The following is a 25,704-nucleotide window of genomic DNA, read 5'->3' as shown; positions in this document are numbered from 1 at the left end:
GGATAATATTTATCTGCCTCACAGAGGTGTCATGAGACTTAATTGACGTTTGTGATGAATTCTGAGATTCTTGGGTGGAGATCTATCTGGCCTCATTAGGGCAAGGCATTACTGAGTGCCTTGCAACCTTCAATGTAGGGAAATATTATCCGCATTTTTCAAAAAGGGAACTGAGGCAATCAAGACTAAGGCCAGAAGGGATAACCTAGTCTGAGCTCCTATGTATCACAGGCCACCAACACCACCCAGCACCCACACACTAAACCCAACAACTGAAATTAGGCCAAAGGATTACAGCCCACAGGAGAGTATTATGTGTCACAGGCAGAGAATGAAGAGGGACGATGTGCACCAGTGCCTGGGACTCCTGCAGTGATATGAAAAAGACTGAGTGAGATATACCCAGAAAATTCTGGGAGGTGACCCACATGCTGCAGAAGAAGGTGAACCCCCCCCCCCCCCAAGGTCACTGCCAATCTGATGGAAGAAACTTCCTTCCCAACTGCTCATACAGTATCATTTTGACCCTTAACATGTGAGCAAGAACCAGCCAGCCACACACATCTGAGAGAGAGAATGCTTGGTGCCACCTCAGAGCCCTGACCCACTCTGTCCAATGTCCTGTCTCCAGCTTGGCCATTCCTGATGCTTCAGAGGAAGATTAAAAAACAAACAAAAAAACCTCCCAACACAATACATTGGGGTATGGGGTTCCCTTCCTGACCCCTGCAGGTGGACAGCTGAAAGCCTGAAACATGAGCTTTAGGAACATAAGACATAAACCAGATGTCAGCCCCAGGATTGCTGAGATTCTCCTACCATCACAAGTAATTCTGGCAGACAATTGCACTCCTAAATCTGTCCAGCTCTCTCTTGAAACTAGTTAAGTTGTTTGCCCTGCAATGCCTATTGGGAGGCTGTTCCAGAACCTCACCCCTCTGATGGTTAGAAACATTCTTCTAATTTCTAGACTGAATTTGTTCATGGTGAGTTTATATCTAACTGTTCTTGGGCCGACATTGTCCTTTAGCTTAAATAGCTCTTCAATTTCCCTGGTATTTACTCCTTTATGTATAGAGAGCAATCATATTCCCTTTTGACCTTCTTTTTGCTAGACTAAACAAGCCAAGCCAAGTGTCTTCTCATGAGAGAGGCTCTCCATTCCCCGGATCATTCAATTAGCTCTTATCTGCACCTGTTCCAGTTTAAAATAATATTTCATGAACATGGATGACTAGAATTGCACACATATTACAAATGAGGTCTTGTCCAATGGCATTAATACTTCTCAATTTCTACTGGAAATGCCTCGCCGGATACATCCTAGGATTGCATTTGCCTTTTTCACAGCCATATCACGTTGGTGACTCATAGTCATCCTGTGATTGACCCCACACCCAGGTCTCTCCCCTCCTCTGTTACTTCCTACTGATGAGACCTCAACTTGTAGCAGAAATTCTTATTATTAGACCTGAAGTGTGTTATGTTGAATTTCATCCCATTTGTATCACTCCAGTCTTCCAGGTCATCCAGATGTTCCTGGGTAACATTCCGATCCTCCTCCATATTGATGATGCCTCCCAACTATGTATCATCAGCAAATGATTATTATTAGCACACTTTTACTTTTTTTGTACCAAGGTCATTAATAAAAATATTGAACAAGATTGGTCCCAAGACTGATCCTTGAGGAACTCCACTAGTAACCTCCCTCTGGTCCAATAATTCACCTTTCAGCACAACCTGATGCCTTCTCCCCTTTTAGACAATTCCACATCCACCTTACAATGCTTGTACTGATCCCCCCCCTTCCCTAATTTAACTAAAAATTTCTCAGGTGGTACCATGTCAAATGGTTTACTGAAGTCCAAGTATATTAGATCTACTGCACTTCCCTTATCTAAAAATCAGTTATTTTCTCTCAAAATCAGGTTAGATTTACATGAGCTATCTTTGGCAAACCTTTGTTGCGTTATATCCCCTTTACCATTTCCCTTGTTTAATTTAATTATTCTGTCCTTCACAATTTGTTATAAAGACTTATATACTACTGAGGACAAACTAACTGGTTTGTTATTTCCCCAGATCACTTCTTCCCCCCCTTTTCTTAGCTATAAGTACAATCTTAGGAATTCTGCAAGTCACGTGGCACTACCCTGGGCTCAATACAGCTGTCTGTGACAGAGCAGGGAATAGAAACCAGGCTTCCCAATTCCCAGGTTAATGCCCTAAAGCATGGGCCATCCCTCCTCTCTAATGCAAAAAAAAACCAGTGCCAAATATTATTTGTTTATTGTAAAATATTGTCTTGCTTTGTTCTTGACTCACTGAAGTGCTTGGATACCGCAATAATGAGTGTGATGCAAATACGTCCCTTAGTATATAAACAATTTGGGACTTCTACTTTTTATTCTTATGGCCTTGATCCTGCAAGACTTATGTGGCTGTACTTTATGCTCCATGAATAGTTCCACTAGTTTCAAAGTTAAGTACATGCATAAATCTTCTATGCAGTGTAGTTATAGCTGTGTTGGTTCTAGTACATTAGAGAGACAAGGTGAATGAAGTAATATCTTTCATTGGACCAACTTCCATTGGTGAGAGAAACTAACTTTTGAGCTAACACAGAGCTCTTCTGTCTCACTCACCAACAGAAGTTGGTCCAGTAAAAGATATTACCTAACCCAGCTTAAATCTTGGCAGGAGTGTGGCATAAAAATGAAAACAATGAAAAATCAAGCACAAAATAACTAGATGTATTTTGTTATGTACTGCAGGCATGGCTTCCAGTAATAGGTATCGTGCCCTGCTGTGGAATGCTGGGTCAGGAGGACTTCCTGTAAATGAAACCACTTTTGCCAAGGTGCTGCGTCAGCAGGGTTACACCACGGGACTTATAGGTATGTAGGAATATGTTTTATCATGAGTTGGCACAGGAATGATTACCCAAATGTTTGGGAGACTCTTTGGGTTTTTATTTTCTCTCAGCTGTCTGTCAGTCACACATGTGTAGCTCCGAGCAGGTGAAAAAAATAACTAATAAATGCAGGTGTCTATATTAATAATAGTAGTAATAATACCTTATAGACTTTGAGGCCAGAAGGGACTATCGTGATCATCGAGCTCTTATGTAGTGCTTTTCATCAGTACATCTCAAAGTGCTTTACCAAGTAGGTCAGTATTATTATCTCCATTTGACAAATGGAGAAACTGAGGCACAGGACTTGCCCACGGTCACCCAGCAGGCCTGTGGCAGAGACAGGAATAGAACAGCAAACAGAGCTGTAAACAGGGGAGTTTCAGAGGAAGTTCTCTTGGAGGAGCAGGTTTTTGTATTTGGTGTATTGTATTGTGTAGTTTGTATGTGTGGAGACTGCTAGGGGCAGTGTGCTGGGAGAGAAGCTGAGCTCTGTTTAGGGGCGGGGCTTACCTGCTTAGGGGTCCTATAAAAGCAGCCAGCCAGTCAGGCAGTGGCATAGACAGCCAGCAAACAGGGGAGTTTCAGAGGGAGTTTACAGGGGGAGGTTGTGAGGGAGACTAAGAGACCTAGGCAGAGGAACTGACAGGCTAGTTAAGGGAGTGGGTGGTGGTCTGCCAGTGTTCTGGTGCCTGTTGGGGGTTTGTTTTGTTTTGTGTTTCTTGGACTACCAGGTTTTAGGTGGGAAGGCTATGACCGATACAGAGGCAGCAGTGAAAGACACAATGAGGATGACTGGATGTGGAAGCTGCGGCATGTACATAATCCTGGAGGGGGTACCGGAAAAAAGTTTTGTCTGCATGAAGTGCCGCCTGATAGAGCTGATGGAAGAAAAGATCAGAGGACCGGAGATGCAGGTGGAAACTCTGGTCGAGTTTAGAAGGGGGTTTGAGCAGATGATGGAGCAAAGACACGAGGAGGCTGAAGGGATAAGCTCAGACTTGCAGATGGAAGCAGGACCAAAGAATTCTGAGGAGAGACTGCTGGGTGAGGAAAGTGGACGGTGGAAGCATGTGACTAAGAGAACCAGGCAGAGGAAAAGACGGGCCAGTGAAGGAGAAATAGAACTCAAGAGCAGGTTTGCAGAGTTGGAAAATGAAGAAGGGGCACAGCAGGTGGCCGCTGAAGGAGAGAGGGCAAGGAAAAAGAGAAGAGCTGCTAGTACTACAGGAAGAGTGGAGGAGTCAATGGAGGCAACACCAAATATGAGCCCCAGGAGGATTGTAAGGGTGAATAGGAATTGAGAGGACTTGCAGCCACTGGGTTCAGGGGATAGACCAGAGAATCACACTGTCACCAGGAAAAGACAGGTCTACATGATTGGGGACTGCTTACTGAGAAGAATAGACAGGCCTGTAACTAGAGCTGATCCAGAGAACAGAAGGGTGTGCTGTCTGCCGGGTGCTAAGATACAGGATGTGGACCTGAGGCTGAAAAGGATCCTAATGTAGCGGGAAAGAATCGGTTGATTGTCCTTCATGTGGGAATGAATGATACGGCTAGATTCTCGCTGGAACGTATCAAGGGAGACTATGCCAGACTGGGGAAGACCCTTAAGGAAATTGAGGGTTAGGTGATCTTCAGTGGGATTCTTCCGGTTCCTAGAGAAGGGCAACAAAGGTGTGAAAAGATTATGGCGATCAACAGATGGCTCAGGCAGTGGTGCTATAAGGAGGCTTTGGGATGTACAGCCACTGGGAAGCATTTATGGACAGAAGACTGTTCTCTCGGGATGGACTTCACCTGAGTAAGGAGGGAAATAGACTTCTAGGATGGAGGCTCGCCCAACTGATTAAGAGAGCTTTAAACTAGGAATTTGGGGGAGATGGTTGGGAGATGTCCAGGTGATCTCCACACCGGAATTTAACCTTGAGAGGGAAGAAAACAAAGTAAGAGGGGATACAGCCATGGACAGAAGAATTGACATAAGGAGGAAGGGTAGTGTAGATACCAGTCTAACAGGTGATGCTGGTGATAGAATGTCTGTGCCTAACAGGGTAAAGAATGTCAGTGAAGCCAAATGGCAAAAATTAAGATGTCTGTACACTAATGCGAGGAGCCTAGGTAACAAAATGGAGGAACTAGAGCTACTGGTGCAGGAAGTGAAACCGGATATTATAGGGATAATAGAAACATGGTGGAATAGTAATCATGACTGGAGTACAGGTATTGAAGGCTATGTGCTGTTTAGGAAAGACAGAAATAAAGGCAAAGGTGGTGGAGTAGCATTGTATATCAATGATGAGGTTAACTGTAAAGAAATAAGAAGTGATGGACTGGATAAGACAGAGTCTGTCTGGGCAAAAATCACACTGGGAAAGAAAGCTGCTAGAGCCTCCCCTGAGATAGTGCTTGCGGTGTGCTACAGACCGCCGGGATCTGATTTGGATATGGATAGAGACCTCTTTAATGTTTTTAATGAAGTAAACACTAATGGGAATTGTGTGATCATGGGAGACTTTAACTTCCCAGATATAGACTGGAGGACAAGTGCTAGTAAGAATAATAGGGCTCAGATTTTTCTGAATGTGATAGCTGACGGATTTCTTCACCAAGTAGTTGAAGAACCAACAAGAGGGGATGCCATTTTAGATTTGGTTTTGGTGAGTAATGAGGACCTCATAGAAGAAATGGTTGTAGGGACAACCTTGGTTCAAGTGATCATGAGCTAATTCAGTTCAAACTAGATGAAGGATAAACAAAAATAGATCTGGGACTAGGGTTTTTTACTTCAAAAGGGCTAACTTTAAATAATTAAGAGAATTAGTTAGGGAAGTGGATTGGACTGAAGAAATTGTGGATTTAAATGCGGAGGAGGCCTGGAATTACTTTAAGTCAAAGCTGCAGAAACTATCAGAAGCCTGCATCCCAAGAAAGGGGAAAAAAAGATAGGCAGGAGTTGTAGACCAAGCTGGATGAGCAAGCATCTCAGAGAGGTGATTAAGAAAAAGCAGAAAGCCTACAAGGAGTAGAAGATGGGCAGAATCAGCAAGGAAAGCTACCTTAGTGAGGTCAGAACATGTAGGGATAAAGTGAGAAAGGCTAAAAGCCATGTAGAGTTGGACCTTGCAAAGGGAATTAAAACCAATAGTAAAAGGTTCTATAGCCATATAAATAAGAAAACAAAGAAAGAAGAAGTGGGACCGCTAAACACTGAGGATGGAATGGAGGTTAAGGATAATCTAGGCATGGCCCAATATCTAAATAAATACTTTGTCTCAGTCTTTAATAAGGCTAATGAGGAGCTTAGGGATAATGGAAGGATGACAAACAGGAATGAGGATATGGAGGTGGATATTACCACATCTGAGGTAGAAGCCAAACTTGAACAGTTTAATGGGACAAAATCGGAGGGCCCAGATAATCTTCATCCAAGAATATTAAAGGAACTGGCACATGAAATTGCAAGCCCATTAGCAAGAATTTTTAATGAATCGGTAAACTCAGGAGTTGTACCGTACGACTGGAAAATTGCTAACATAGTTCCTATCTTTAAGAAAGGGGAAAAAAGTGATCCGAGTAACTATAGGCCTGTTAGTTTGACATCTGTAGTATGTAAGGTCTTGGAAAAAATTTTGAAGGAGAAAGTAGTTAAGGACATTGAGGTCAATGGTAGTTGGGACAAATTATAACATGGTTTTACTAAAGGTAGATTGTGCCAAACCAACCTGATCTCCTTCTTTGAGAAGGTGACAGATTATTTAGACAAAGGAAATGCAGTAGATCTAATTTACCTCGATTTCAGTAAGGCATTTGACACGGTTCCACATGGGGAATTATTAGTTAAATTGGAAAAGATGGGGATCAGTATGAAAATTGAAAGGTGGATAAGGAATTGGTTAAAGGGGAGACTCCAATGGGTCGTACTGAAGGGTGAACTGTCAGGCTGGAAGGAGGTTACTAGTGGAGTTCCTCAGGGATCCGTTTTGGGACCAATCTTATTTAACCTTTTTATTACTGACCTTGGCACAAAAAGCGGGAATGTGCTAATAAAGTTTGCGGATGACACAAAGCTGGGAGGTATTGCTAACACAGAGAAGGACTGGGATATCATACAGGAAGATCTGGATGACCTTGTAAACTGGAGTAATAGTAATAGGATGAAATTTAATAGTGAAAAGTGCAAGGTCATGCATTTAGGGATTAATAACAAGAATTTTAGTTATAAATTGGAAGCAACAGAGGAGGAGAAGGACCTTGGAATATTGGTTGATCACAGGATGACTATGAGCTGCCAATGTGATATGGCCGTTAAAAAAGCTAATGCAGTTTTAGGATGCATCAGGCGAGGTATTTCCAGCAAAGATAAGGAGGTGTTAATACCGTTATATAAGGCACTGGGGAGACCAGAACTGCACACAGTATTCCAGAGGAGGTCTCACATGTTTAAGAAGGATGAATTCAAACTGGAACAGGTTCAGAGATGGGCTACTAGGATGATCAGAGGAATGGAAAACCTGTCTTATGAAAGGAGACTCAAAGAGCTTGGCTTGTTTAGCCTAACCAAAAGAAGGTTGAGGGGAGATATGCTTGCTCTTTATAAATATATCAGAGGGATTAATATTAGTGAGGGAGAGGAATTATTTAAGCTTAGTACCAATGTAGACACAAGAACAAATGGGTATAAACTGGACACTAGGAAGTTTAGACTTGAAATCAGACGACAGTTTCTAACCAATAGAGGAGTGAAGTTCTGGAACAGCCTTCCAAGGGGAGTAGTGGGGGCAAAAGACATATCTGGCTTTAAGACTAAGCTTGATAAGTTTATGGAAGGGATGGTATGATGGGATAGCTTAATTTTGGCAATTGATCTTTGATTATCAGCAGGTAAGTATGCCCAGTGGTCTGTGATGGGATGTTAGATGGGATGGGATCTGAGTTACTGCAGAGAATTCTTTCCTGAGTGCTGGCTGGTGAGTCTTGCCCACATGCTCAGGGTTTAACTGATCACTATATTTAGGGTCGGGAAGAAATTTTCCTCCAGGGCAGATTGGCAGAGGCCCTGGAGGTTTTTCACCTTCCTCTGCAGCGTGGGGCATGGGTCACTTGCTGGTGGATTCTCTACAGCTTGAGGTCTTCAAACCACAATTTGAAGACTTCATTAACTCAGACATAGGTTAGGGGTTTGTTATCGAAGTGGATGGGTAGGATTCTGTGGCCTGCTTTGTGCAGGGGGTCAGACTAGATGATCATATTGGTCCCTTCTGACCCTAAAGTCTATGAGTACCTAGATTTCCTGAGTCACCATCCAGTGCTCCATCCATTAGGAAACACTGCCTCTCTGCTATTTATGATAACTTTAAACTCATCCTATACTGTAACAAACTAGTACTATTTAACATTTGTAGTGTGGTAAGACCTAGAGACTCCCAATTGGGGCTTGTGCCCCTAATGTGGTAGGTGCTTTACCCACACATAATGAAAAGACAGTCCCCACCCCAAAGAGCAAATAATACTATTGGACATTTAATCATGTGTACCCAATGGAGCATAAAATAGGAGAAGTAAAAAATGTCACAAGAAGTGGCGTGGTTACAATGGTTAGAACAACTGAGCATTGTACTAGGTCCAGGAGCTTTTTCAAAGCTTAACAGAACTCTCTCAGTGCTTCCTTTGATATACATATAGAGAGAGATAGACACACACACACATCCAACAAAGGAAGGACTTTAAACATTTCGTTTGGCTTTGGAGGGGAAAAGGGATATAGAAATTAACAGCAAGTAGGTAGTACGTAACTGGCTAATATAATATGTTCCCCGCTCATAGATAGGTGAGCCAAGCCGTGTTCAGAAATAGCTTGTTCTGTCTCTGGATTATTAAGTAGCATTTAAAAATGTGAAGTACTATTTAAGTGTTTGATGCTATAGCATAGAAGTCAAGTAATTGGTACTGTTTGCCTTTGTAACCCCTAATGATAGGTGAGAAGAGCAGGTGCTTTTGTCTGAAGACTAATCCAGGAATTTATTTATTTATTTACAGATCACAGAATAAAAGCAAACAATAAAATACCAGTATATAGACACACAAGTAGAGATGCCAAAAAATCCTAGGACATGAAATCACTTGAATTTGCTTATTGATGAATCATCATGAAAAAAGAGGATATTTTGATTTTTCATCAGAATATTTTTGTGCTGATTGATTTAGGTGAATTTCACCCTTTCACTGGACTGTTCCATACTTGCTAACCATTACCTTCATTTTTTTCCCTCTGTAAAGGTTATTTTGAACTCAGATATTTTCTCAGCAAGAAAAAAGTGGCATCTTAACAGCTCCCAATGCAAACTCAGTGACCACTTTCATTTTGGCCGTTGGCTCTGTCAGTAAATTAAAATTATCCTTCTTTGGGTAGTTGTCTGCTTCTTGACACTGACGGAAGATTCTTTGCATTTTGTCTCACTTGATTGCAAGGTGAATTTTGATGGATCTAAAGTTTTTGAGACTCATGAACCTTTCAGAATGTTCTGGGCTTAATACATATCGAAGTATGTAACCCACATTTTTTTTAAATTAAAAAGTGAGGTAATGGAGGAACCAAATTTAGTATTAACATAGTTGCAAACTTCATTTTTAAGAACATTGAGAGCTCTATTTGCTCTTTAGGCTGTGTGCTAGATAAATGATCTAGTCCTGAGAAAATGGGCTGTATCATGGGGAGGCCTGCTTGGATGGAGGTACGATACAGTTTTTGCTGAATTTAGGGCCTTCTATTCCAGCTGAGGTGGGGAGGGCTTCTATGTGCCCTTTTACTAGGGCACCATGCTAGAGTATTTTCAGTATTATGACATCCAAACAGCTATTATGGTCACTGTAGAATTTTGGTTGACAAGTATAAAAGAATTAAGAGAAATTGAGTAACTTATTTCCTGTATTAGATTAACAATTGAACTATTTTAAGGAGAGATGAGCCAAGTGGGTTGCATTAGTTAAAAATTAATCACTGACACAACTTTTGTAATAACTGCGTGTATTTTTCATGTTACCTAGTACTTTACAGTATATTGCTCTGCTGTATTCTGTCATCTTGAATATCTGGCTCCTGTTTACATTATTTTTGGACAAAAAAGATTTTCTACTGTCAACAGTTCTATTTATCTTGTATTTAACATTTAGCACCCAAAAAGATAGATGGTGTGACTGTTCCTACACCTGAGTTAGCATATTTAAATGGACCTAATTTTTTTGTCCTGTAGGTGGTCTTTTTTAGAACAGGATGGTCTGAGTGTGTTGTCAATGATAATTGTCATGCTGTACAAAATGCTGTTTTGAATTTGTGTTGCAGTTTCTTATTATTAATAATAATTAGTATTTCAGTACCACCTATGTCCTGTCATAGACCAAGGATTCCTAGCAAAGAAAAAAAAACAGTCTCTGCCTCAAAGAGTTTACAGTCTGAGGGTAATCCCAGGGTTAGTGGAACTCGAGTGAGCTGAAAACCTGGGGCTTACACTGATTCTTAACCCTATGTTAAAAATTTTCTAATCTGGACATGAAACTGGGGCTCTGGCATCTACACTGCAGCACACATCCCTAAGTCAAACCAGCCATATCTCAGACTCCCCAGCACCCTTCCAAAATGTGGTTGCTCTAGCCCTTTGACTATGATGCACTGTGGGAAAACTTGACTGTCCACCTTGCATGTTAGAGGAAGTTTGAACAGCCCGACAACACAGCCTGCAGAGGAGTCATTGTGGTTTGTGTGCCATGAGCTACGGGAGCCAGCATTGTGAAGGAGGCACCTTTTGAAGAACTACCCTTGCTAGTGCTTTCACTCCTGTCAGGAAATGGGCAGATCTTCTGTGAGACACTGGTGGACATTTTGGTGGCATTTTCTGACCCACCAAAGGCACCTGACTGATTTCATGATGGAGCAGAAGGCAGTGGAGGTAGTACCCAGGCATGGCAGACTCTCACTGGCTGATGCTGCTCACTACACTCGGTATAGCCTCTCATTGCCCCCACGTATGCCAGCGCTTCTGACACAGGGTCACAAGCACAGATTGGTGGGATCTCATCTTCACGCAGAACTGGGATAACCAGCAGTGCATCCAGAACTTTTTTGCATGAAGAATTTCACATGATGGATTCAGGAGCCAGCAGGGCACCATCCTGGCTGACTATGTCGTTGTGCACACGGTTAGCTCTGTGCTGGGACAGTGTCCAGCACTTAATCAAACACCTCATAAAATGGGCATTTGGCTAGCGGGTTACCTGAGGTGCAGTTCTGGTCCCTGGTCTTCCGGCATTTGCTCTTCAACCTTTTAATCTACTCCCTGCCTTGCTCACCAGTCCAGAAAATTTGCAGCGCTGCAAGCTTTTTAGTTATCTGCTGATATGTGGGATAATTCCAGGTAGTCTTACTAAAATCTATGGTTTTACTAGCCTCGCACCAGTGATTTACCAAAATCTGGCTGTGTTCCCATGATCATTAGGCAGCACACTCTGCGAAAGGCTTTTTCAGTTCAGATTCCATTGCAAACACAGAAGGTTCTTTGATGATATTTGCATCTTGCTGGTCAGAAGACAATGGTAGGTATAATGCTGACTTGCTGCTCGCCAAAAGGGGTGGCTTCCGTTTTCACTGGAGATGATTGGAGATTGTTGGGATAGAGAAGACAAAGGAAGTTGGCCCATGGAATTGTAGGATACTTTTGGCGGACTCAAAGGACACGAGTTAACCAGGGATGTGTCTACACTTCAAAGCAATAGGGCTCTAACTCTGGATCCTGGCTTGACAAAGGCTTGGACTCTCCAGCTCCAGAAGGTCCTAGGACCCTAGGTCTGAGCACAAGTCTGAGAGATTTGAATGTAGAGGATTGGAAGGAGGATTTGGACTCGAGTCTGAGCCCAGGCTTATGCTGCAGTGTAGACATTCCCTTACTAGAATCTGTGTTCAGATTGTATAAACTGGAAGCAATTCTTTGTGCTTCAAGTCAACAAGAAAAAAGTTTGCAAAGCTTGCAAATTCATCTTATATAGGATTTGTAACAAGAGGAAAATCGGGCATTTTCTGTTAGAATTTGGGATTAGGAGTTAATCTGGTTTATACAGAAGAAAGAATAGTCATTTCTCCCACTGAGGATTGGATATTGGTATGTGTCTGACAACATGAGAAGACTTATTTGGGGAGGGGGCTTATAATGCACAGGGATTTTGGAATTAAGTTTAGGCAGACCATTGCATGTGGATTTATAAACCTTCTTAAATGCACTTGGACATAGGAAATGTTTCTTTGTTCAGGAATAACTTTTTAGTGCTTGCCTTTGCAATCTTAAAAATGTTCTTTTAACATAGTTTTTTGTAGGTTATTTATAAAACATATATAAACAGAATCACACATTGCCATATGCCAAAATTGAAAGAATAATAGGTATTCATTTTGGGGGAAGAGTTACATTGTAGCAAACTAGTGGCATTCCTTTCACTTTACATTTATTATAGTTACAATGCCTACATAACCTCCATGAATTTATCCAGTTCTCTTTTAAAAGCTGTTAAGTCCATTAATGGCTTTTAGCCAGGATGGGGTAAGGAATGGTGTCCCTAGACTCTGTTTGTCAGAGGGTGGAGATGGATGGCAGGAGAGAGATCACTTGATCATTACCTGTTAGGTTCACTCCCTCTGGGGCACCTGGCATTGGCCATTGTCAGTAGACAAGATACTAGGCTAGATGGACGTTTGGTCTGACCCAGTACGGCTGTTCTTATGTACATTTGTAGAAAACTATTATTTCACAAATGTTGATACATGTGTTTCCTGCAGTATTTTTCAGTACTCATTTCTTATATGGCTGCATAGATGCAGAATAATATTTTTTACAAAATATATCCCTTCCCTGGGTAGCTTAGTCTAAGGCCCCAGGATCCCCTAGGGAGTCCACAGAAACTCTTATGCCAGGATGGAGTTCTACTGGCTTCCCTGGAATTCCACCATAGGTGCAAGGATCCACCTGTGAAGATCCCTTTTTAGATTCAGGCCCTGTGCAGTCTTTTATTGTGCTTGTCTTAACAAACAAGGAGCGATTGAAATCCATCACTTTTCTTCCAAGTTGTGCACAGCAGGCATATGCATTGTAGGGCGTGCTAACTCCATCTTTACAAGTGCTTTTTAATGTTTTAGACTGTGAGTTTCAAAGGAACCTAGGAGATTTATGTGCCCAACTGCCATTTAAATGAGCACTTAGCTCTCCTAAGGCTGCTTTGAAAATCCCAGTCCTAACAATTGCCTTTCTTTGTTTCTTTAACTTTCAGGGAAGTGGCATCAGGGTATGAACTGTGAAGCCCTCAATGATCACTGCCACCACCCTTCAAACCATGGTTTTGATTATTTTTATGGCATGCCTTTTACTCTTCTAAACAACTGTCAGAAAAACAAACCTCCCGAGTTGGATGCAGCTCTTCAAGCCAAACTCTGGCTTTACACTCAAATAATTGCCCTTGCTGTGCTTACAGTTATCATTGGAAAGCTTACTGGCTTGATCTCTGCCAGCTGGAAAATAGTTGCCTGCTTTGCCTTAGCTGGCTCTCTTTTTTTCACTTCCTGGTACTCCAGTTATGGATTTGTGCAATATTGGAACTGCATCCTGATGAGGAACTATGACATTACTGAACAACCTATGAAGTTGGAAAGGACGACTGCCCTTGTGCTTAAAGAAGCAGTTTCATTTATTGAAAGGTAACTAAAGGCCTTCCTTTTTTCTTAAAGGAGACAAGATCCCAGGAGTGTTTTTAAGATCCTCAGTGCAAGTGGATTTTTTGCATAAGCTGTTAATGTCTCTGGATAATTCTTTTTCAAATATTTTTGAAGCACATAAGAAATTTCTGCCCACAAACACATGCTCACTGACTTGGTTTCTGGAGCCAAGAAAAGAGTACCAGTATGAATGACATGTTAATGGGGAGAGCATTTTGAGTATTGACAACATATGAGTACACCAAGGATTCGACTTTGTTTCAGCAATCCTGGATCTGGAACTACCTGGAGCTTTTCAAATAAGAGAAGCTTTAACCAGGTGACATATGTGACTAAGGCCTCATTTTTCAATATTTTTTTTTATTTGCAAAACAACACTGTGTAGCTTCCCCAGCTATCAGACAAAGTCTAAAAGTTTTTTTTCTAACTAAATCTCTCTCTCCATATTTATCATGAAAGACTATTGGGCCAAAGTCCATGGTATCATCTGAGGTGTAAGTCACTGAGGAATTGTGACCACCTTGCTGACCCATATGAGTGGGATTTTCAAAAGTGCCAGGTGATTTTGGCTCATAAGTCCCAATGAAAATCAGTGGGGTGCATGCTCCAAAGTCACTTAAATGATTTTGAAAAGCTGTAGTGAGAGAATAAGTAATATTTAAAGGGAGCTTGTGATGGGCTGCAGCCTGATGACCTATGCTCTCCACTATACCAGTGAAGAGTGGCACCATTACAGCACAAGACTGCTGCAAATAAAACATGCTCTTTGGCAATCACTTATTTTTTAGGTTTCCATTATTGTTCACCCACCCACTCACCCACCCACACACACACACACACACACACACACTACTAGTCCCCTCTTTTAGCTCTCAGGCTGCTCTTTCTCTCTTGCCAGCCCCCCATCTCTGTTAATGGAAGGCTGTTTCTGGTCCAGCACTATATAATCCAGCAATTCTCCTATAGCAGTTGCTAGGCTATTCTCTCTGTGGCTTATATGGCTCTTACTCCCTTTCAGACATCATTTTTTTTTTACATAAGAATATAGACAAATTAACCATAGTAAATCTGACCATTTGATCTATTTGGTCAGGTATCCTGCCTCCTGCAGCAGCTCATCTGGTGCTCATCTGGAAGGGAACAAACTACGAAAAGCCCCATGAGACATCCAGATAACTGTGCTGTGCTATACATAGCAGACAAAACTTCAGGTAAAAATTTAAAAAGTGCTTAAGTCTCATTTTCAAAAGTGGCATAGGCACTTAGGCGCCTGTGTCCTACTGACTTTCAGTGAAAGAGTTTCAGTAGGAGTTAATCAGTGGTGGGCAATCTCAGCCCGCAGGCCACATGTGGCCCATCAGGGTAATGTGATTGCAGGCTGTGAGACATTTTGCTGATGCTGACCATCCACAGCCCCCCACTAAACCCCCACAGCTCCCAGTGGCTGCGGTTCGCCGTTCCCAGCCAGTGGGAGCTGCGGAAAGTAGCAGGCCACTTGGACGTGCTGGCTGCATCTTCTCACAGCTTCCATTGGCTTCAGTTCACCATTCCCAGCCACTGGGAGCTGCGTGGGGCTGGGCCTGTGGATGGTCAACATCAGCAAAATGTCTCATGGCCTGCAATCACATTACCCTGATAGGCCGCATGTGGCATGCGGGCCGCAGTTTGCCCACCACTCAGTTAGATGCTTAACTCACTTAGGCACTTTTGAAAATTCCTCTAGGCATCTATTTGCATCTTTAGGCATCTAAATACTTTTGTAAGTAAAGGTGTCTAAGTTGCTTTGAAAATTGGACTTAGAAGCCTATCTCATAGGGATGTTTTAGAAAAATTTATCCTTCCTGACTACATGTGATAACTGTTTTACACCTTGAAGTCTGACATTTATTTCTGCATAACTGTTCCATTATCATGTGTCCCTCTTTTTTTTCTTTCACTCAGTTTACAGCCTTCTGTGGTGCCACACTCTCTCTTTACTATGGAGTGGGAAATGGCTAAATTTTGTGTTGAGGTAAAGCCCTCTTGTGAGGGGGTTCTGGGATTGTTCTCACTAAGGAAATTGTTTTGAAAATATATACTGTTTGGTGCATTGTAATGCAAACTCTTCTGGGGAGAGACATTACCCCCCAAAATAGCTAGTGTCATCCACTGTGCACATTACGAGAGAGAATGCTCCATACCAGCCAAATTGAGGTCAAAAGCATTATGTCAGGATGAATATGGTTCTAGTTATAAACTATGTGTGAATGTGAAAGCTTCCAGAATTTTCCAAGTGCACAACAAAAATATTTATTTAATTTTTTAAGAAACAAGCATGGACCATTCCTCCTCTTCGTTTCCTTTTTACATGTTCACATACCCCTTTTCACCACGGAGAAATTTCTTGGGAAGAGCAGACACGGTTTATATGGAGACAATGTAGAAGAAATGGATTGGTTGGTGGGTAAGTGTCCTTTATGAAGGAGATTTTCTTTAAATGTATCAGTGTGTTTTAAAAGGTGCAATATTGATATCAACCAAGCTTTTAGAGTCTTAAAAGCTATTAAAGTTTTCTGCAAGGGATCTGCAAAGCTTTAGTTCTCTTAGCTCTTGATCTTTTTGTTTGTTTTATAGCAAACTTTTGACTGTTTTTCTGTCTGTCTTTTAATTTACAGGCAAAATTCTTGATGCTATTGAAAAGGAAGATTTGAAAAACAACACATTCACATATTTTGCCTCTGACCATGGAGGACAATTGGAGGCTCAAGAAGGAAAAGCTCAGCTAGGTGGCTGGAATGGCATATATAAAGGTAAGAAATACAGTACGATTTCTTTTAAGTTAAGAAATACAATAGAAAATTAATTTGCTTGACTAACACTGATGGGTTCAATGTGAGTTGGTTTCTATTCCTGGTTCTAGCACAGATGTCATGTGTAACCATGGACAGCAAACCTAATCTCTCTATGCTCCATCTCGTTTTTCTGAAATTAAGGTATTAAACTTGCCTGTCTCACAATGGTATTGTGAAGCTTGCATAACTCCTGTAAATCATTGTTTGTTCCTTGGATCGAAGGCTTCATGGAAGGGAAAAATATTTGTATTAAATTAGTTATTAACTGATCTTTTGTAGAGAGCAAGGGAAAATAGTAAGGAGAAGTGGTACCAAAAAAAGCTTTCTTCTTTGTGTATACAAGCTCTTGACATTCACAAGCTTCAGTGGCATTTTATGGAATCATTCCTACTAGATAGTAAATGTGAATGATTTCCATGTAGTCAGACAAATTAGATTATGGTTACTTATTGTGCCCCAGAAATCACAGATACATGGGTAATCAGAACAGAAAAGGAAAGGAGTGTGCTGTCCCTTACAGTGAGAAGGCAATTGCTGCACAGTTTTGTTGCTTTCAATATACTCTAAACAAAACAAATGCCAATCAGAAAGCATGTAAATGTTTTCCTTTTTCAAACTGCAGCTTGTATTAATTTTGCAACCTGGCCTGATTTTTCGTGCAACACTTGCCAAGTACACAGCCAGGGGCAAAGACTTGAAACTGTGACTCCCTGAGCTTTGGAAATTGCGTACTACTGAAAGGGAGAGTTCACCTGTTTTCAGGGATGGGAAGGAGGAACTTTTGCTAGCTCCTGGCTCTTCCTTATGCAGCTGGACGGTAAAGTGGCTTTGATTGCTGCCATTGAATGGAAGCAGTACGTTCTAGATTTGGTGAATGAGTCTGATGGGATTTGGAGGGCAGGGGGAAACAATGTTGCAATGGTGAGCAGCTAAAAGACATGGAAACCTGATGGCTATATTGGGTGTACCCAACTGTACCACAATACACAACTTTTCTTCAGCACATAGGCAGTCTGAGCATCCTGATGCTTGATCTGTGTAGAATTCTTATTCTCTCTATAGCGGTCTGATTCCTCTGTAGTATGTGGTTAGGGAAAATCATTCGACTAAAAGTTCAAATAAGGGTATGTGATAGCTTTTGTATTATTCAGATTCATGTTTCTGGTCTTGAAGTTCTTGGGTAACTTTTTTTCAAAAGCACCTAAGTGACTTTAAAGCCTAAATCTCATTTTCAAAAGTGAAAAAGGCACTTGGGTTTTAGACTCCTAAGTGACTAAATCCTATATGCCAGAGTCACTTTTGAAAATGTTAGCCCATGTCTAAACAGAACCAGTCTGTACCGAAACTCTGAATTAAAATGGGGGATGAAGCTCTTTAAATGCCATTTTAAGACGTATTTCTTACCCTTTAGTCTTGTGTGTTCCCAGAGTGTTTCCGGTCCCTCCCTCTTTGCTAGGCCATGGGGCTATTTGGTGTAGGCTCTTAAAAGTTTCCTGTCACTACATTCTGACCCTACAAAAGGATGCAGACTAACAGCTGAGTGCAGGAGGAGCTATGTGAGGGGAAAGAGAGAGAAAATTATTGCCGAAGAACATATATTTGAAAGCTTGCTTGCCCAGTTTCCCATCTATCCCGTGCTGCAAGTCAAGACATTAATTACACACACCCTCCCAGTTTTGGAGGGTGCGTTTTGATTTTTATTTTTTGAGTGATTCTGTGCATCCCTCTTGAAGTTTATGAAATCAGAATTTAATCATGGAATTAAACCTTAGGGATGAGCAATGTGCTGCTGCCATTTGTGTCTAATTTCATGTACAAGTCTAATGTCTGCTAATGAGTCGTAACTGTTATATGTCACTTTGCTGTAGGTGGAAAAGGCATGGGAGGCTGGGAAGGAGGCATCCGTGTGCCAGGGATACTTCGGTGGCCAGGAGTCTTTCCTGCTGACACAGTTATTGATGAACCTACAAGCCTTATGGACATTTATCCCACAGTGGCTCACCTGGGTGGAGGGATAGTGCCCCAGGACAGGTAAGGAGACAACAAAGTATATTCACTTCTTATATCTGTAATGATAATATTGCTGCTTATGCTCTTGCTAAACTTTACATTGATAGTGTGGTATGCACTAAGCAATGGGCTTTGATGGCTTATGTTGCTGCTATACAATCATAAAGTAGGATATTACTTTATGATTGTAATGATTTATTGTAGCATGCAGCGCATGGGGGTAGGATAGTTGTCAGAACAAGGAAATCCCAGAAAATATGAAATGAACTAATTAAGGATATGTCTACAACTGCAATAAAACACCCACAGCTGGCCCATGTCAGCTGAGTTAGACTCGCAGGGCCTAGACTGGGGGGCTATAACGTTGCTGTGTAAATGGAATGGACCCTGGGCTCTGAAACCCTCCTCCCTTGATTCTCAGATCCCAGGTTCTAGCCCAAGCCCAAAAGCCTACATTGCATGTCACCATGCCTCAGTGGGTCACATCTGAGAAGACCAGATTCAGGACAAACTGCTGAGAAATAGGCTGGACTCACCCCCAAACTGGTGGTTATTCTATCATTAGATATTCCAAGCCAGTAACAAAAGTAAACTTCTGTCTTACCACACTGGTTAAAAAGAAATAAAAAATGCAGTTTCCTTAGGCATTCCAGCCCTTACTTCACCATCCAGACACTAGACTTTATGATGAGTGGTTATTGAAAACCAGTTTCACTAAACAAAGGGTTCTTCTGATCAGCCACATATCCAGATCAATATATAACTCCGATCCTACCCAAGAATCACACTGTTGCCAATCCTTTAGTATCTAATATGTAAATGTTTATTTATAAGAGAAAAGGAGGGCGTCAAAGAAATCATATACATACATTGCAAAGTTCTTGGATCAGGTTTGTAGCAGTGATGTTACAGACTGCTGGCTTGTAAAGTCTCTGGTAACTTCCAAACGATTGGAAGGTCCTCAGTCCATAGGTTGGAATGCTCCTTTTAGTGTAAATTCATAGTCCAGAGATCAGAGCAGGAAAGAGGCAAAATGGAGATGCTTCCAGGGTCCTGTATACCTTATCCCATGTGGAGGGAATGCTTTCAGTCTTACTTTGTGGAAAATTACAGGCACAAGATGGAGTCTGGGGTCACATGAGCTTGTCACATGCCCTTGCATGCTTTGATGACTCATAGAAGCCATTACCTGTATTTTGGCTAACGCGTCTACAGGAAGGGTCACCGGGTGGAGACATGCTTTTTCTGTGGCCCATTGTGAGAATTAAGTGTTCTTTAATGGGCCATCAATTTGAATAGTTCATTCACAATGTGTTGGACAGACTGGACGTAAACTGCCTTGTGGGTGTTATCCCAGGAGCAAACACAATTGAAATATAGATCTCTGTAGCCAATATTCATAACTTCAGATACAAAATGATACATGTGTATAAACAGGATAATCCTACTCATCAAATCATAACTTTTCCATTGACACCTTACATAACATACTTTGTACAAGATTTGTTGCAATTGCATAACAAGTGGCAATATTAATTATATAAACCGTCATTTTCCAATCATATAGCATCACAGTGCAATTTTGCAGCCCTAGTCCTGCTTGCCCGAGTCAGCGGATAGGGGCCAGCCCTTGTTGTTTTATTGCAGTGTAGACGTATAGCCAATTAAAAACACTTAGGGTAATAAAAGTGCAGGGGCCAAACAGACATACATGGACCCCACATGGGCTCTTACGAGTAGTGAGGCTTGTGGTGGAAATAGAGGAGCGGGAAGGGACTGAGTTCCATATAGGGGTTGCGACAATTCCTGCTAGGTTCTGTGGAAACCATAGAGGGCTTTCCTCCCTCTCGCACCACAAGGACCCATAAATCTCTCCTCTCCTTATAACCCTCTCTGTAGCACCTCCTCCTCCTTACATCTTATCTTCCAAAGCATGCCTTTTTTCTATCCATGTCACTCCTTGCTGTTTGCTCTCCCACAACAAGCACTAGATGGAGTGGAGAGACTTTCTCTAGCTGTGCCCCCATGAGAAAAGAGCAGCTCTTTCGACTGGTCCGTGCACCTCGAAACCCACTTTTTAGCAGCCATGTTCTGTGAAATGTGCTTCTCTCCCTGAGCAAGATAAATCTCAATAATGTGAGGAGAGCTCCCAGCAAACTTCCTCTAGAGGCCTAGATGTGTTCTCACATCACCGGGCAGAGAATCAGGCAGTCAAGAATCTACTTCCGATATACTTAATCTGCCAAGTGCAGTGCTCTCTGTCTTACAAATATTGCCCACCCATGACCCTCCTGTCCGTGAAGGAGGCCAAAGCGTCTCTCTCTGCCTCAGCCCTTACCCCAATGGATGTAACAGAGGGGGGAGTTGGCAAAATTAATGGAATTGCAATTTGTAATCCCATTCTCTTGATCATTTAGGCTTGACTACTGCGTTGCCAGAAAGTGGATGCCCTATGGTCCCTTAGCAACTGAGAGGCAGCCATCTTCCAGCAGAATACTGGTATTGTGAAAGACAGTAGAATCTAGGGTGAAATCCTGGTCCCCTTGCGGTCAATAAGAGAGTTGTCACTGACTTCATTGGGATTAGGATTTCATCCCTACTGTTCAATATCCCCACACTCACCGCTACAAGAGTGTGGTGAAAGTTGTGAGTGGGGAGGCCATCCCCCGAATGCCACACTGCTCCTAATTGCAGAAGTGACAGAAATATACATGCCGGGGTAATATTTTGAAAAGCACCTAAGTGCTTAAAAATGGGACTCTTAAGACACAGCTGCTTTTGAAAATTTTGCTCTACGAGAAAAGGGAAAAAGTAAAGTATCGGAAAAATTTACCTAGATACCATTTGTGAAATACATATTAGAAATGCTTATACATAGGAGAGAAATTACTTGCCAGTGTTAATACAAGAAAACTATTAAAATACTAATTTAGGCCCCAATACAGGGATGCACTTATGTGCTTAAACCCATCCCTATTCAGGAAAGCATGCCTAAGTGCTATTCTTATTAGGGATGCTTTCCTGAATAGGGGTCTTAATTTTCCACAAGCACTAAGTCTTTGTAAAAAATGTTTGTGTACAATTCAACAGGGTAAGTTTGAATTTTTGTTTTAAAAAGCATTTTATTTAGGGATTTACATATTTGCTTAACTTCTCTAATAGCTGTTCTAAATGTAGGACAAGTGCAGCAGGGAAATTGTTTACATGTTTATCTGTATATAATCTGTAGATGTAGTGCCAGTGGCACTAAGAATTTTTTACCATGGAGTGAGTAATAAATACAATATTTATTGTCCCAGTTTGGTGACTTCTCTTATCTCCATCACATCAGGGTAGTTGATGGCCGGAACCTGATGCCTTTACTACAAGGAAAAGTTCAACAGTCAGAGCACGAGTTCATGTTTCACTACTGTGGGTCATACTTACACGCAGTGCGATGGCACCAAAAGGACAGTGAGTATAGATACTCTTCCCCATGAGGGATACAAACTCTAGCAAATATTTTCTCCTCATAGGAGCAGTCATCATAGCAACCACTAACTCAGGGTTTCTCAAACAGGGGTCGCCGCTTGTGTAGGGAAAGCCCCTGGCAGGCTTTGACAGTTTGTTTACCTGCAGTGTCCACAGGTTCGGCCGATTGCAGCTCCCACTGGCCACGTTTCGCCGTTCAAGGCCAATGGGGGCTGTGCGAAGCAGCAGCCAGCACATCCCACAGCGCTTCTCCACAGCCCGCATTGGCCTCGAACAGCGATCCGCGGCCAGTGGGAGCTGCAATCGGCCAGATCTGTGGATGGGGCAGGTAAACACACCAGCCTGGCCAGCCACGGACTTTCCCTACACAAGCGGCTACCCCTGTTTGAAACCCTGCACTAACTGATTGCTTTTTTGCAATAATACTTGGGCTAGGTCTACACTGGCAATTGAATGACAAAAAAATTGTCTTTCAGAGGTGTTAAAAAAACCACACATACCCCAAAAGACAAAAGATTTGCCGCTGACGTGTGCCAGTGTGAACAGCACTTTGTCAGCAGGTCTCCTGCTGACAATGCTAACGCTGCTTGGTGGGCGTGGAAGCTTTTTGTCAGCAGGGGAGCCGACAAACAGCAGCTACACTGTGTGCCTTTTAGTGGCACAGCTTGTTGCTAAAAGCTGCGTAGTGTAGCCTCAGAAAAGTTGTCTGTGCTTGGTCCAAGTTGTGGAACCTATGGATTGACTCCTGAGGTTCTTGGCAAGTCAAAACTGGCATGGAAGTTGTAATGAAGTCTGATGCCAGCAGAAGGTGCACAACAACGAAGGACTCTTTGCAATTAACAAAGAGTAAGTGGAAGTTTAATGAAAACATGTACTGTACCATCCTACAGAAGTCTTCATCTCCACAATGTTTAGTGCCTTCAAAATCAGTCTCTCTTCTGAAGGACTTTAAGAAGCCTTGTAACCTTGTATATTTTCGTTGGTAAATGCCTTTGTATTCCTTAAAGGAACACTCTCAAATACTATAGTGCTATGTTATACACATCATTTGGTCCCTATATCTGGTTTCTCTCTTTCCAGGTGGTGCACTGTGGAAGGCGCATTATGTGACCCCCATATTCCATCCAGAGGGTGCTGGAGCGTGTTATGGAAGAGGAATTTGCCCATGTTTTGGGGAAGGTGTAACCCATCATGACCCCCCTTTACTCTTTGATCTTTCGAGAGACCCCTCTGAGGCCAAACCTCTATCACCTCGCACTGAGCCCCTGTTTGACACAGTAATAAGCAGAATAGCAAGAGCTGTTCAGGAGCATCGCCAAACGCTGACTCCAGTCCCACAGCAGCTCTCTTTGTATAACATTATGTGGAAGCCCTGGCTGCAGCCGTGCTGTGGGACATTCCCGTTTTGCTGGTGTGATAAAGAAGGTGACAGTGCACACCCTGCTCTGTAAAATAGGTGGTGGTTCATAAAATCCTGCAACTGTGAATGCTCTGCTACAGTCAACGTGTAATATCATTTCTGAAAAATCATGTCTCCTTTGGGCCAAATTATACCCTTAAATATGCCATTCTACTGCTCTCTCTCTCTCTGGGGAATAAAGAGGCTATAAGTGGGGACATGGCCGATGCAAGGATGTTTCACGCCCTAGGCAAAACTTCCACCTTGTGCCCCCCCTCGCGCCCCTGCCCTGAGGTGCCCCCCCTCGCCCTGAGGCACCCCCTCGCGGCAGCTCCCCATCCTCCGCCCTGAGGCACCCCTCCCACCCCAGCTCACCCCTGCTCCGAGCACGAGCACCCCGAGCACGCCGTCGCTGCTTCACTTCTTCTGCCTCCCAGGCTTGCGGCGCCTAAGCTGATTGGCGCTGCAAGCCTGGGAGGCCGGAGAACTGAAGCAGCCATGGCCTCCTTGGGGAGGAGGCGGGGCAGGGGTGAGCTTGGGCGAGGAGTTCCCCTGCATGCTGCCCCCCCACTTGCTGCAGGCGGTCCTCCCTGTGCTCCCCTGCCCCAGCTCCCTCCGCCTAAATGCCAGCGGTGACTGGGGCGGCTGAAGATCCAACCGCTGCGGTCGCTGCCGAAGAAAATGGCGCTCCACTCAAATCCCAGCACCCTAGGTGACCGCCTAGGTTGCCTAAATGGTTGCACCGGCCCTGAGTGGGGACAAGGAGGCTATGACAGTGCTTTCTCCCATTCACTCTCCACTACTAGCTAGGTGCATAAAGTGAACTCCATGTACACAAAGAATAGGACCTGGAGAGACTGTGCCTTCCAATATGAATTTAGGAGCCCCACTTCAGGCACCTAGGTCTGAATATTTTGGCCATAAGACATCCAGATACAGTGGCATCTGTGTTACAATTACTTCCTTTTCCCAGCACATCACTGCCTCACAGAGGTGTAACTCCATTCTCTGTTGAGCATTTAGCTATAGATAAATCTTTGAAACTGTCAGAGGTATATACACAAGAAAAAGTGAAATTGGCTTAGGAAAGAACCAACTGCAATTTTTCAACAACTTTTGAACAAACTGCAGCTTTAACTGGATAATAGTAAAGTAAATGATCATGCATGCCAGAAAGCAGAATATTGCTCTTAAAGATTTTTTTTTATTGTCATTTGCACAATCATTACTAAAAGTAGCTCTTGGTTGGTGAGCAAAAGGTCCTGTTATAGTTTGTAACTGGCAGTTTTACTCATAAATGATGCTAATAAAAATGTATATGTAAGCAAAGTCAGGCTGAGCGCTACCCTGACATCTGGTGGTAAATTGTAGAGTGTGGAAAGAATTTCAAGAATTTGCACTGACATCCACCCCCCTCACTTAGCATAACCCCACAGCAGCTTGGGATGGTGATTTTTACAGTTCTGGGATCCCCGATTTCTTTGTTATTGGGGCAGGGGAAAAAAAAGTTTGTCACCCTAATTGTGCAAATGGGGAGCTGTGGGACTGCTTTGTGACAGAAATGACTCAACCTCAGTTGGGTGGTACTTGCTAAACATGGGACATGGGTTCCAAAACACCATGAATTAAGAGAGGTTGGGGACTGGTGTGTGTACCTGATGGTATGGGCCCCTTTTGAGGGCCTGAAACACCAGTTGCACATTCTTCTCTCTCCCATGTTAAAGAGTAGAGCTAATTTTTGATTCTATTAGGAGTCTATGTAGAGACTGCTGAGCTAAATTCATGTTGGGCCAATGGTGCACCAGCACCAGGGCTCCCCTACTAAGAGCTGAAATCACTGAAAGAGCTGAACTGAGATCACAGAGTGCTGTGTTAACTAGTGGGGGAGCCTGAAGACCTATTGTTAAGCGGCTGGCAGAGCAGTTTGCAGTGTGTTGGAGCAGCCCATGGAACAGTGAGCGGAGTGAAGCGGTTTGCAGGGACAGCTGGTGTGGTGGAACTGGTCGTGGTGAAGGCTGCAGCAGAACTCCATGGAGAGGCAGAGCAGTTGGCCCTGGCCCATGTAAGATGCCCCTTAACACCCTGTGTGGACTTCCCCCCTGCTTTCCACCCAGGCTGGGGGAGGGTAAAACTCTGCAGATAAACTCTGGGGTGGCACTGACCAGAGACTTTGGGGTGATTGGACTTAAGACCCTAAGGGGAAAAGGACATTGCCAAACGTACCTGGGGGTGGGTTTTTTTGTTTGTTTATGGTTTGTGTTATAATCCTGTTTGTGGTGTTTCTCCAGTGGGATGCCACATTGTTTCCTTCCTTTATTAA

At 42.8% G+C, this 25,704-nt stretch overlaps 1 protein-coding gene across 2 annotated transcripts in view; it reads left to right on the top strand.

The window, feature by feature from the left end:
• The window catches only part of LOC115655999 (arylsulfatase D-like), a 37,996-nt gene extending 14,318 nt beyond the window's left edge, over positions 1 to 23,678 (top strand). For both annotated transcript variants that reach the window (XM_030572161.1, XM_030572171.1), the window contains exons 4-10: positions 2,778 to 2,900; positions 13,232 to 13,655; positions 15,980 to 16,116; positions 16,328 to 16,462; positions 18,373 to 18,535; positions 21,846 to 21,967; positions 23,066 to 23,678. In XM_030572161.1, coding sequence (XP_030428021.1) covers positions 2,778 to 2,900; positions 13,232 to 13,655; positions 15,980 to 16,116; positions 16,328 to 16,462; positions 18,373 to 18,535; positions 21,846 to 21,967; positions 23,066 to 23,436 — 1,475 coding nt within the window. In that variant the 3' untranslated portion in view covers positions 23,437 to 23,678. The remainder of the gene's footprint in view (positions 1 to 2,777; positions 2,901 to 13,231; positions 13,656 to 15,979; positions 16,117 to 16,327; positions 16,463 to 18,372; positions 18,536 to 21,845; positions 21,968 to 23,065) is intronic.
• Positions 23,679 to 25,704: the final 2,026 nt, after the last annotated feature.

The sequence above is a fragment of the Gopherus evgoodei genome, chromosome 1 (assembly GCF_007399415.2).
Source record: "Gopherus evgoodei ecotype Sinaloan lineage chromosome 1, rGopEvg1_v1.p, whole genome shotgun sequence".
NCBI classification, from domain to species: Eukaryota; Metazoa; Chordata; order Testudines; family Testudinidae; genus Gopherus; species Gopherus evgoodei.
The sequence above is the reverse complement of the archived record's forward strand: the minus strand, read 5'-3'. Positions and strand labels throughout refer to the sequence as shown.